General features: G+C 42.1%; 1 protein-coding gene across 7 annotated transcripts in view; it reads right to left on the reverse strand.

Moving 5' to 3' along the window:
* Positions 1-419: 419 nt before the first annotated feature.
* SHROOM3 (shroom family member 3) overlaps positions 420-12205 on the reverse strand; it is a 173010-nt gene continuing 161224 nt past the window's right edge. For all 7 annotated transcript variants that reach the window (XM_055313024.1, XM_055313021.1, XM_055313023.1 and 4 more), the window contains 2 exons: positions 7165-7437; positions 420-1393 (listed from right to left, as the gene is read on the reverse strand). In XM_055313024.1, coding sequence (XP_055168999.1) covers positions 1025-1393; positions 7165-7437 — 642 coding nt within the window. In that variant the 3' untranslated portion in view covers positions 420-1024. The remainder of the gene's footprint in view (positions 1394-7164; positions 7438-12205) is intronic.

Genomic DNA, 12205 nt, shown 5'->3' on the forward strand with positions numbered 1-12205 from the left:
GCAATTTAGGAAAACTTTTTTAAAAGTTTATCTCTGACAATAGGCTACAGTTAGCCCAAACCCCATGTAGAAGGACAGCATGAATTCACTTTTGAATTGGTCTGTTTTCTGACTTTTCTGGTATAAAGATTGGAGAGCTGTTGTTCTTCTTAGTAAAATTTAGCTCTATCTCCTCACCACAGTGCTAATGCCATGAAGCGCTAGGAAATGATGTGATAGCCATGTTGCACTAGACCTTCTTCCTGGGGAAGATGTAGCATTCCTGTTGGTTGCAGAAGTAAAGTGGCGAGGACTGGCAGCAGTGGAAACTGGAGATTCCCCATTGTAAGTTTTAACACAAGTGTAGAAGGTCTGCTCATGTTTGTAAAAATATGACAGACAAGCCAAGGGTTTAAGAAAAAACGTCTCCACGCTCAGTGTGACTTTCTTTGGAATTCTTCATTTCATTAAGGTTTTCACAAAATAACAAAGCTCAAACACAATTGTCTACATCCACCACAAAACAGAATCAAGTGGTTAGCACACAAACATAATGATCTTTTTCATTTAAAAAAAATATAAATAACAACAATGTTCAAGGTTTTACAGTTTTCTTCTGTGTGTGTGTGTGTTTTTAAGGCTTTATGTTGCAGACCCTTTATTAGTATTTGTATCTGTCGTCAGGACACACTGCCCACAGGCAAGGAAGGCCACTGTGGATACATTCCTGAGGGTGACACACACTCATCTATGTTGCCTCAGCTTGTTAAAAACTAATCAATCAATCAGACGCCTCCCAATCAGTCCTCACAGTTTCATTAATTTTCCTTCTACTAGAAAGTGAGACTAGAAAGGGGTTAAGTTTCCAGCAGCATTCAAGCTCTCAGATCAACCATATAGGGTGAGAAGGGAATTTTTTTCCTTTTCTCCAGAAAAACCCCAATAGCCCATAAAGTTTAAATGGTGGTTTGTACTGAAAAAGCTTTCAGATTAAATAATGTTCAAAGAGAAAGGGTGATCTTTTGGTTGGGTCTTTTAGAAGAGGTTAAAGTGGAGAGGTTAATGTTGGGAAAACACCACTTAAAGTACACCTCCCAGCAGGAGCCATCACACTGTCAAGGTCTGGGGGCAGAGCCAAAGCCCCTGCCTTGGGAATGAAATCTGAGGGGAGACTCTCCAGCAGACACTTGACTTGTTCCTGCCCTAGCCTGATCTTGTCATCCAGCTTTCGCTGCTCAATGAGGAGTGTTGACTTCATTTTCACAAAATGCTGGTAATCCTGGAGTTGTTCCTCTGAAAGGTAATTGGCCAGGATGTCTAACACCACACGTTCCCTTCGGTCTAGGTTCTCCTTGAGCTCCCGGGCATCCTCGTGCTGTCCAGCCAGGACCTTCTTCTTCTCATTTAGAGAGCTCTGCTAGGGCAAAACAAACAGATCAGCAAAGGGCAAGAGGGAGGAAGGAAACTGTCTGCAAAGACACCTTTTACAAGACTGTGAAATGTCCAAGTTTCTGTTTCAATTGTCACATTAGAGTAAGGAGACTGACTTCTTTGAAAATCAGTTTTTTACCCTTCTGTTCATGTATATATAGTTCTCGAACTTGTCATACAGCAGCTTTAAGAGAGATTATAATAAATTGGCTGGAGTAAAAACTTGACTTTAGGCTTCTAGATTTAAAAAAGGACAAGTAATTCCACTTACATGAAGTCCTAGAAGTTACATGTGTCTGTATGAGTAGACAAAAGCATACAGATACAAAGTAGAATGGTGGTTGACAGGAGCTGGGGGGAAGGGGCTAATGGAGTTGTTTAATGGGTATAAAGTTTCAGTTTTGCAAAAAGAACAAGTTACAGAGGTCAGCTGCACAACAATATGAATATACTTAACACTACTGAACACTTTAAAATGGCTAAGATGGCAAATTTTAGGTTATGTGTAGTTTACCGTGATAAAAAAAAAAACCCAAGGGGGTAAAAAATGGCCCATCTTTAAGTTACCTTGAGTATTTACAAGTATTTACATTTATAGCAGTTCTCAAAGTGTGGACCAGGGGCAGAAGCATTTCCCGGGAACATGTTAGAAATGCAAATTTTTAGGCCTTGTTCCACCTACTGAATCCAAAGCTTGGGGCCCAGAAAACTGTGGTTTAGTAAACCTTCTAGGTAATTCTTCTGCAGCTGAAGTTTGAGAACCTCTGCCCTGATCCACAGATAACAATGGGAATGTCCTATTTCCCAAATCTAAAGAAATCTGTTTTCAGTTTTTTTCAGGCCTCTGAATCTAACATGAGAGAAATTCTATTTAACAATGGGCAATTGCATATTCTGAGCATTTCTTATACAAACCCAATGGTAAGGTAGCATGTTATCTTTAGGACTAATTTACTTTAAAATGATCTTTGACATGGCTCTAAAAAACAAAAAAGATTTTATTTATTTGACAGAGCAAGAGAGCACAACAAGCAGGGGGAACAGCAGAGGGAAAGGGAGAAGCAGGCTCTCTGCTAAGCAGGGAGCCCGATGCGGGGCTCCGTTCCAGGATCCCGGGATCATGACCTGAGTTGAAGGCAGACACTTAACCCACAGAGCCACCCAGGCACCCCTTTAACATGGTTTTTTATGCAACATGTTGACTTATAATGAATGTCATTTTATATTTAATCATTTAGACTTTTAAGGCCAAAGTGATTGAGAAATATTCAAGTAAAAATCAATCAAGGTATGTCTTTAATTTTATTTCAATACAAATTGGATATGTAGGCTTATGAAAGGCTGACAGACATGTCTTTGCCTTAATTCCCTTGAACTAGCCTGTCAGATCTTATATAATACAGGGGAAAAAGTACAAAGTTATAGGTTTACCTTACAAATATCTCTATTTTCATGGCTTCCTTTCCCTAATGAGAAAAACACACCTGGCTGGCTCAGTCAGTGGAGCACGCAACTCTTGCTCTCAGGGTTATGAATTAGAGCCCTGTTCTGCAGGGTGTAGAGATTACTTAAAAAAAAAAAAAAAAAACTTTTAAAAAATATTTTATTTATCTATTCATGAAAGACACAGAGAGAGGGGGCGGGGGAGAGAGGCAAAGACACAGGCAGAGGGAGAAGCAGGCTCCATGTAGGGAGCCCGATGTGGGACTCGATCCCGGGACCCCAGGATCACACCCTGGGCCAAAGGCAGGCACCAAACCACTGAGCCACCCAGGGATCCACACCCCCCCCGCCCCCGCAAAAGAATCTTAAAAAAAAAAAAAACCACAACAAACCCTTAGGGTACTTGGATGCAATCAGTTAAGCATCCAACTCTTGATTTTGGCTCAGGTCGTGACCTCAGGATCATGAGACTGAGCTCTGTGTAGGGCTCCACGCTGGTGCATGAAGCCTGCTTGAGATTCTCTCTCTCTCTCTCTCCCCCCCCATGCACTCTCTCTCTTTTTCAAAAAAACAACAAAAAACAACCCTTAGGGATACATGCACCCCAACATTTATAGCAGCATTATCTACAATAGCCAAATTATGGAAGCAGCCCAAGTGTCCATCAATAGATGAATATATAAAGGTGTGTGTGTGTGTGTATGTGTGTGTGTATGTATACACACACACACACTACATCTGTATCCATTCATCTACACACACCACACACACCACCACACACCATGCAATATTACTTATCCATAAAAAAGAAGGAAACCTTGCCATTTGCAATGACATGGATGGAGAATATTATGCTACGTGAATTAAGTCAGAGAAAGCCAAATACCATATGATTTTACTCATATGTGGAATTTAAGAAACAAGCACAAGGAGAAAAAAAGAGAAAGAGGCAAACCAAAAAACAGACTGCGAACTATAAAGAACAAACTGATGGTTGGGGGATAGATGATATGGATGATGGGGACTAAGGACTACACTTGTGATGAGCATGTGTGATGTATGGAAGTGCTGAATCACTAGCTTGTACACCTGAAACTAGCATTACATTGTATGTTAACAAACTGGAATCTGAATAAAAACTTAAACCTTTAGGGAGGGACTGAATCTGAACGAAGATACCTTTCAAATTACTGTAGAGAAGTTAAAAGTTAAAACCTCTTCCTTGGGATGCCTGAGTGGCTCAGCAGTTGAGCGTTTGCCTTCAGCCCAAGGTGTGATCCTGGGGTCCTGGGATCAAGTCCCACATCGGGCTCCCTGCATGGAGCACTGCTTCTCCCTCTGCCTGTGTCTCTGCCTCTCTCTCCCTCTCTGTCTCATCATCGAATTACAATAAATACAATCCTTTATAACAAGAAAGCTAAAAAACCTGCTTCCTCTTCTTAAAAGATTATGAAAATATTTTTATACATTGGAAATGTATAGAGAATTGATGAGCGCTGGGTATTATACTAAATGTCAGCAAATTGAATTTAAATAAAAATATATGGAGAGGCACGTGCACTCCCGGGCTCTGCCAGCCGGCCCCAGGGGCACGCGCGCTAAAAAAAAAAAAAATAATAATAATATATATATATATATATATATAGAGAGAGAGAGAGAATAGTATACTACCTGTGTACCCATGTTAACTGTGCCAATTCTTAACAGGAGCATTTATCATATTTTCTTCAGATTAAAAACAAAAATTAGAGACTGAGTTGAAACCTTATATATACTCCCCCCACACCACCCTAGTGATCTTTATGCTACATTTGGCATTTGTTGAACTACTTATTCGTCCTTTCTTCTTTTCTGTTTATACTTTCAGTTTCTTAATGATGACTAATCATGATCAAAACTAATATGGATGTATTTTGCATGTGAGCAAGCACATATTCATATTCAAGAGTGTATATGTGTACGTTTAAATGTTGAGCTGAATTTAGTTCTGGAACAACTCCTCTTCCCCTAACTAAAACTGGTGTAGTGTTCCTTCTCTCACGTACCTGTGGCATCCATGCCAGTGGCCAAGCAGGAAACCTGAAGTTAGCTTCTGCTCTCCCCTTCCCTTCATCTAGCATGCCTTGCTAATTTAAGCTCATTCTCTCACTCCCTATTCTCTATCTCCATGACAGCTGCCATTTTAAATGAGCAGCCTAACACCTTCTTGCTAGATTCTTAGCTTAAGTCCCACTCCTTCCCATGCTGATTAGGTCATGAAATTAGTTTATGGCTCTTCCTGAGCTTCTGGCTAAAGTCTATAAAGTATGATCCACAAGGTCTTTATGACTGTTTTCTGGGCTGGATACTGCTTGCCCCTCCAGATTCACTTTTCTCAGCCCTGCTCTTAAGCCCTGTGTTTAAGGAAGGTGAACTGTGCAGCCTGCATCACCTGGGTGTGGCCAATGGGAGTCATGGGCAGGAGACTGGAGGGAGGGAGGAGAAAGAACCTGGGGCATCTCTCCTTGACTCCTTACAGGCAGTGGTGCGGCTACATTCACTTACCAAGGCCTCAGTGCTATAGGACAGGCACAGTTATAGTTCTGATGAGGACTCCCTTCCTCCTCCAAGTGATGCTAACCTTGGAGGAACTGGGAAGCTTCATTACCCTTTCTTGGCCTTCCTTACTCCTTCCCACACCTTCAATGAATTTTCTCTCCTTACCCATTTTGACTGAGCCTTCTATTTCCTGTCAATTTCCTGACTACACACTTCTCTAACATTTCTTGCAATTCACGATTTTTAAAAACCACATCACTCTGTGTTTTAGACCTGCCAATCATATATATATATATATATATATATATATATATATATATGTTCTTAAACATGCCATGGTCTTTCCTGACTTTGTCTATGAGATTCCCTCTAAATAGTGAAGCCCTCTCCTCTTAGTCCACATAGAATGAAATTCTTCTATACCCTGTTCAAGTGTCACTTGTGCAAAGTCTTTCCTGGGCTCCCCCCATCATCTGAGAAGCGTTTTGGGGCTGAGTTTATCACTGTGCCATGGCATACTGGATGTATTTGCTGCTTCCATACTGGTTTTCCTTATTACATGGTGAGCTCTTTGAGGGTGGGGCCTATGTTTTAGGCTGGTGTTCATCCCTAGCATGCACAGCACCAGATTTGGCAGGTGCTTGTTTGCTGAGTGGAAGGAAGGAGAAAGGATGATACCGTTGAGGCAGGCACTACTAGGTGATTTCTCGACGAGGAAGCTAAGGCTCAGCACATCTCATGAGGAGAGCATTCGCAGGAAGGAGAGTACAGCTGCAGAAAGTTCCTGGATGCCCAGTTCCATTTCTAAGACCATCTAGACTTTTTCTAGTTGAAAGAAGACATCTTCCCTTTAATGTAATATATAGGAGAAATAATTGGGAAATCCTTGATAGCACCGAACGAGAGCTGCAGATAGGATAAGGAGCCAGAAAGCAAAGAAGCCTCTTGATGGCTGGTGTGCTTATCACCTTCTAGAATAAACAGATATGTAAATAGTTACAGCTCTATTTATTGTCTGACTTCTCTTGCTAAATTCCCTGGGGCCAGGCATGTGTCTGCTTTGTTCACAGCTGTATCCCATGAGCCTACTAGCATACATTAGACACCCAATAAATATTTGCTGTAAAGACGAGTAGGTAAAGAATGCTCTGTAGCTATGGAATGAAGTTTAACCTAGTGAATAAAACTTGGAATCGCAGCAGGACTCCTCATATCTTGGTTCTATCACTGGTGGCCTGTTGTGAGGACCCAGTGAGCCCTCAGATACTGGGCAAAGATGGAGGACTTGAATGCTCTCCAGTTGCCACCACTGTTGCTACCATCTTCTTCCTTCCAGTAGAGGGTGCAGTGGAGACACCTGGGTGCATCCTCACCAAGCGCCGGCAGCCCCGCACTGGCAGATTCCCTGAAGCTTGAGCCCATCCCATGTTCCTGTGTCCTCTCCTCAGTGTCAACAGTTGTTTGTCCCTCTCTCTTTTTCTAATGTCAACCCCCAGCATGCTTTGTCTCTTCTTTTTCCTGGGATAGAAAGGAAAGAGAAACTCTGGCACCTATAGTTTTAGTTTCCTAAGTATTCCCTGAGCCTAAAGTGACAGCATTACCTCTTGGCATGCTAGATGCCTTCTGTGTTTCCTGGTAACCTGTACACTGGACTCTCTCTCTGCCCCAAAGAGATCCTAATCTTCTCCAGAGAAGGGATCATGTTTAATTGTACCTCTCTGTGTACGTGGGTTCAGAGGAAAAAAGGTTGAACTAGATCGCTAGGCTACCTACCCTTTCTTCATTACTGGCATCTTCGCCAAGGCCGCTAAGGACGTTTTCCACACGGGCCAGGCGCCCGGAGAGGGAGAGCAGCAGGTTTACTACCTTGTCCAAGTCCCCAATGAACATCTTGTACTTGTCAAACTCATTGGGCTTGCAGAGCTCACTGATCAAAGCCTCCACCTCTTCCCCCAAGGCATTATTGAGCTTGATGTCCATCAGCAGACTCCCTTTCGCTTCCCGGAGAGTCTCAAGCTTGTGGGTGAGGCTTCCAATGAGCTCGGCCTGTAACCACAGAGGAGACACACAGCAAAGGTTAGCCAGTGGAATTGTCAATGGAAGGAGGATTCACTTCTCCCAGCCACATCCTGTCTTTTCAAGGCTCAGTTGAAGGTCCCCTACTCTACATGGGCTGCCCCCCAATATTAGGCCACAATATTCTTTCCTTTTCCTGAATGTCTATACTTGCCTTTCTCTGAATCTGTGCAGTCCTCAGAGGCTAACACTTGAGTACACATCACCTTGTAATGTTTCCCATAGCATTGTCATGCTATCTATACCTCTGCCTCCCCAACTGGCTTACCTCACTTTTTTTTTTTTTAAGATTTTATTTATTTATTCATGAGAGACAGAGAGAGAAAGAGAGAGGCAGAGACACAGGCAGAGGAAGAAGCAGGCTCCATGAAGGGAGCCTGACATGGGATTCGATCCCAGGTCTCCAGGATCACGCCCTGGGCTGAAGGTGGCGCTAACCCACTGTAAAAGGCTTTACAAGACATGCTCTCTTTTGAGCCTCACAACAATATCATAGACAGATAGGATAAATATTTCTTGTTTTACAAAAAGAGAAGCCTAGAGTCGAAGGGATTATAGGACTTGCCCAAGGTCAGAGAATGGAGCTGAATATTAATGCTAGTTACCATTAACTAGAGCAGTTACTATGTGCTAGACACTGTGTCAGAAACTTTACGTGTGGGATCCCTGGGTGGCGCAGCGGTTTGGCGCCTGCCTTTGGCCCGGGGCGCGATCCTGGAGACCCGGGATTGAATCCCACGTCGGGTTCCCGGTGCATGGAGCCTGCTTCTCCCTCTGCCTGTGTCTCTGCCTCTCTCTCTCTCTGTGACTATCATAAATAAATAAAAATTAAAAAAAAAAAAAAGAAACTTTACGTGGATTATCTCATTTTGTTGTCCCAAAAATTATGCAGTAGATACTGTTTTATCCACAGATAGGAGGTGAAGAAACACTTAGGTAAGATGATGAGCCAAGATGCATGTACCATTAAGTGGGGCTGCCCTGAAGTCAAGTCAGTCTGATTTTAGCAACTAGCCTTGTATGATCATCATATTCATTGAAACCTTTATCAGAAGTCAGCCCTGTGATGTTCCCACTGCACTCCATAGTCTCCAGTTGCCTGAGCTATATAATTTGCCATCTTTACTGCAAATTTCTATACATATAAAAGTCACACAAATATCTAATATATTTAACTGAAGGAATGAAGTACAGGTCTTAGTGGTTTCAAATTTGACTACATTTATGTTAAATGTCTACCACTTTGCTACAAAAGAAATTAAACTTTGTGATTTTTAAATTAGTTTTTCGTTTTTCTCTTAGCCTAAGGTAGCCAGATGGAGAAAGGACATCACTTTTTCTTTTGGTTAAGACCTATTTCTTTAACCACTAAAATGGTACCACCTCAAAAAAGATTTTTTTATACATGTATATAAAACCAAACCATGTGGCTTCAATTGGAAACTTGGTGAAAAAAGGATCACAATTTTTCAATGTTAGAGTAAATCTTCATTTTTAGAGGAAGGAAAAGGAGAAAAATAGAAAAAATTTTGACTAACAGAATTGAAGGGTCCCGAGGACTTTCTGTACTATTTCTTCAACATTACCAGAAAATACAGTCATCACAATGATATGGGGAAATATTTATTTCTCCATGACATGTTCATCTTGGAGCTGGACCACCAGAGGTACTCCAATCCTCCAGTCTAAGTAAGGTTCATAATGTCCTTGAAATGTCCAAATTCGGGATCCCTGGATGGCTCAGCGGTTTAGCACCTGCCTTTGGCCCAGGGCGCGATCCTGAAGTCCCGGGATCGAGTCCCACGTCAGGCTCCCGGCATGGAACCTGTTTCTCCCTCCTCCTGTATCTCTGCCTCTCTCTCTCTCTCTATCATAAATAAATAAATCTAAAAAAAAAAAAGAAATGTCCAAATTCTGGCTTTCACAGTGATAATTTATCTTCTTGACGTGCCTAATCCCAAAGGCTTGAGAGTGACTAAAATATTCTCATCTGCTGCACTGTCTCATCATGGATTATAATCTTTGGCTTTCTTCAAGCTGTTTAGTTAAGATGAAGTCAATGCAAGGATAATTTTAGTCGTGGAAAAAGCTAAATGAAAGTGGGAGAGAATATTGTTTAATTTTCCTTATGTTCTCCTGGAAAACTTACTTTAAAAACAAACAAACAAACAAACAAACCACCAATTCTGGCTGGCAGGTCTGGTATTTGCCTGCTACACAACTGGCTAAGGAGCTTCAGCAAAATACCCAGCAGGATCTGATGAACCTGCATGGTGCTATCCATTCCTATGAAGAGAATAGCAAGGAGACTCGGATAGAAAGCAGTAGGAAAAATAAACACTGTCTGCTGTTACATCTTCCAACATTCCTGCTGGACAGGGTTAAGAGAAGTCAAATGTCATTCCTGCTGCTTTTCAGATAGACAGTGAGAGAGGCTGACATCTGTATGAAGTCAGACCAGGAGTTTTTCCTCTTACAGGCTACATTTCCTGGGCTCACTACTCTAAGTGTCACGGGATAGTACCTTCTCATAGAAAACAGTTATGCCAAATCCAAGGAGGCAGGTGACTATGAAGCAACACTGCTATACTCCAACCTCACGAAAAGGCCTCTGATTATTCCAGCGTTGTGGGATCCATTTCAACATCACGTCTGGAGTAGTTTCTAGAAAAGTCTTTTGAAAAAGTCAATACTAGAGAGAAAAGAAGGTAGTGGCCTCGTGTGTTTTCATTCTTACGACTTCTTTTGAGACTAGTATTGTGTCATTGGTTCTGGAACTTAAAGCACTTGTTTTGTTAATAATTTAATTGGTATTATTAAAAAAAATAATCATGGCTTCAGCAGCTGATATTTTAAGGGACAGGCATGCTGATTTTGGATCTGTGAATGAGCAGAGACCCCGTAGGGTAAGTCTGCCCTCCGCGTTGGGCTGAATCTCTGCTGGCCTCGGCTCACCATCGCTCTCAGATGCTTATGCCAGTCTGTAGCACAGAAAGGGTAGCTACCAAGCAAGCGTGGTTCAGGGGGCAAGTCCTGAGCCAGGAATGTGACACAGCTCAAAAGCAATCAGGGACCAGGTTCAGCAGGCTAATCCTTTATCCTCTGCACCACACCTGTTTTGGTTTTCAGAGACATCGATACTGGTCAGAACCGCAAGCCTCTCTGTATGGGAGCTAATGTGTACGGGGAGTGGGGGGCTTGATGGTGTAAGGAGGAATGGAATCAAAGTGTCTGGCAGTGATGCAGGGAGGATTCTGTGGCATGAACCAGTACACATTTCGTGGCACTCTGATTTCTGAAAGCTATTTGCTGGGCTGTAATGTAGTACACTGGCACACATGGACAAGCTGGATATGTAAGTTACTGAGCAGTCACATCAGTCACGCCTGGCCCAAATGGTGCATATTTGGATAGCATTTGATTTTTTTTCTAAGCCTTTAAGTTATGGAAATTTGGCTTTAAAAAATGTAGCTAAATTAGATATAACTGAAGGCAACAAGGGAAAGTTGGCTGTACCAAACAACTGTTTCTCTGCCAGGCAGACCTCTTCAAAACAAACAAAAAGCCTTATCAACTGCTATCTGCAGAATGCACTGTGGGAGAGAAAATACCGGTCTTTTTTTAGAGGGGCTTGTTTTAATGACATACTGATCTCTCAGGAGCTACTTAATTTGCAAACTCATCACATTTATTCTCTTCTCACCTGATATAAACTGTTATGTCACCCTGTGTGAGATGCTATTTTTATAAGGGTTCTTTCTCTAAATATAGTTTAAATACACCCTTCCTTCCCACCTTACCATCTGCTTGCAGCATCTCTGCTGGGCCCTTCTCACCTCTTTACTACTGCAGGAACCAGGAGTCGAGGCTCTGACAGAAAATTCACCATCAGGCAAAACCATTTGAACTTCTGTGCCTCCACTTTCTCACTCATGGCAAGGGGATAATAATACCTGCCTAAAACTTAATAATGTTTAAATATTAAGTTTTTTCTCTGTGCCAGGCACTATTTAAGTGTTCTACTATTCAATTACTACTCACCACAGCCCGATGAGATGGGTGCTATTATTATCCTGGTTTTACTAATGAGGCAAGTAAGGTGGATAGAGGTTATTTCACTTGCCAGAGCCAGGTTGTCTGGCTCCAGGGGTCAGGCTCTAATCACTACATTAAAATAGCTGATAGGAATGTCACGAGACTCAAATACAAGGAAGCTTGTGCAAGCATTCTGGGAAATATGAAAGTACTGCACACATTAGAGTTACTACTTTTGTGTGCTATCATTAAGATTCAGCAACAGTCTGAAGAACACACACCACTCATTTTAGGATGATGTCTCTAGGGGAATACTCAACTTCTTCCCTGCAAGGCAATGCCACTTTGCCTTCTGTTCAAGGATTTGTGCTGACGCTGTTGTCAATCACATCACTACTAACACAGGTGGCCTCTGCTGACAGATTGTCTTCATCTCAAATAAATAATTCAGGACTCCTAGCTGTGTGGCTGCAGTTGAGGGGCAGAGTGGAATTCAGGCTTCTACTTAGTAAAAATGAGGAAGATAAAGATATTTCAGCCATAGGCTTTGTGGTTCCTTCTTTCTTTGGTTTTAAATGGGAGGATATAGGAGCACATGGTTGTTTTCTCAGCTGAACTGCATCCGAGAGAGAAGGCAGGGGCAATTTTTCAGTGATAGGAGTGGGATCAAACCTCTATCTCATGCTGTGTGACCTGAGCAAAA

Source organism: Nyctereutes procyonoides, unplaced genomic scaffold (assembly GCF_905146905.1).
Source record: "Nyctereutes procyonoides isolate TBG_1078 unplaced genomic scaffold, NYPRO_anot_genome, whole genome shotgun sequence".
Lineage (NCBI taxonomy): Eukaryota > Metazoa > Chordata > Mammalia > Carnivora > Canidae > Nyctereutes > Nyctereutes procyonoides.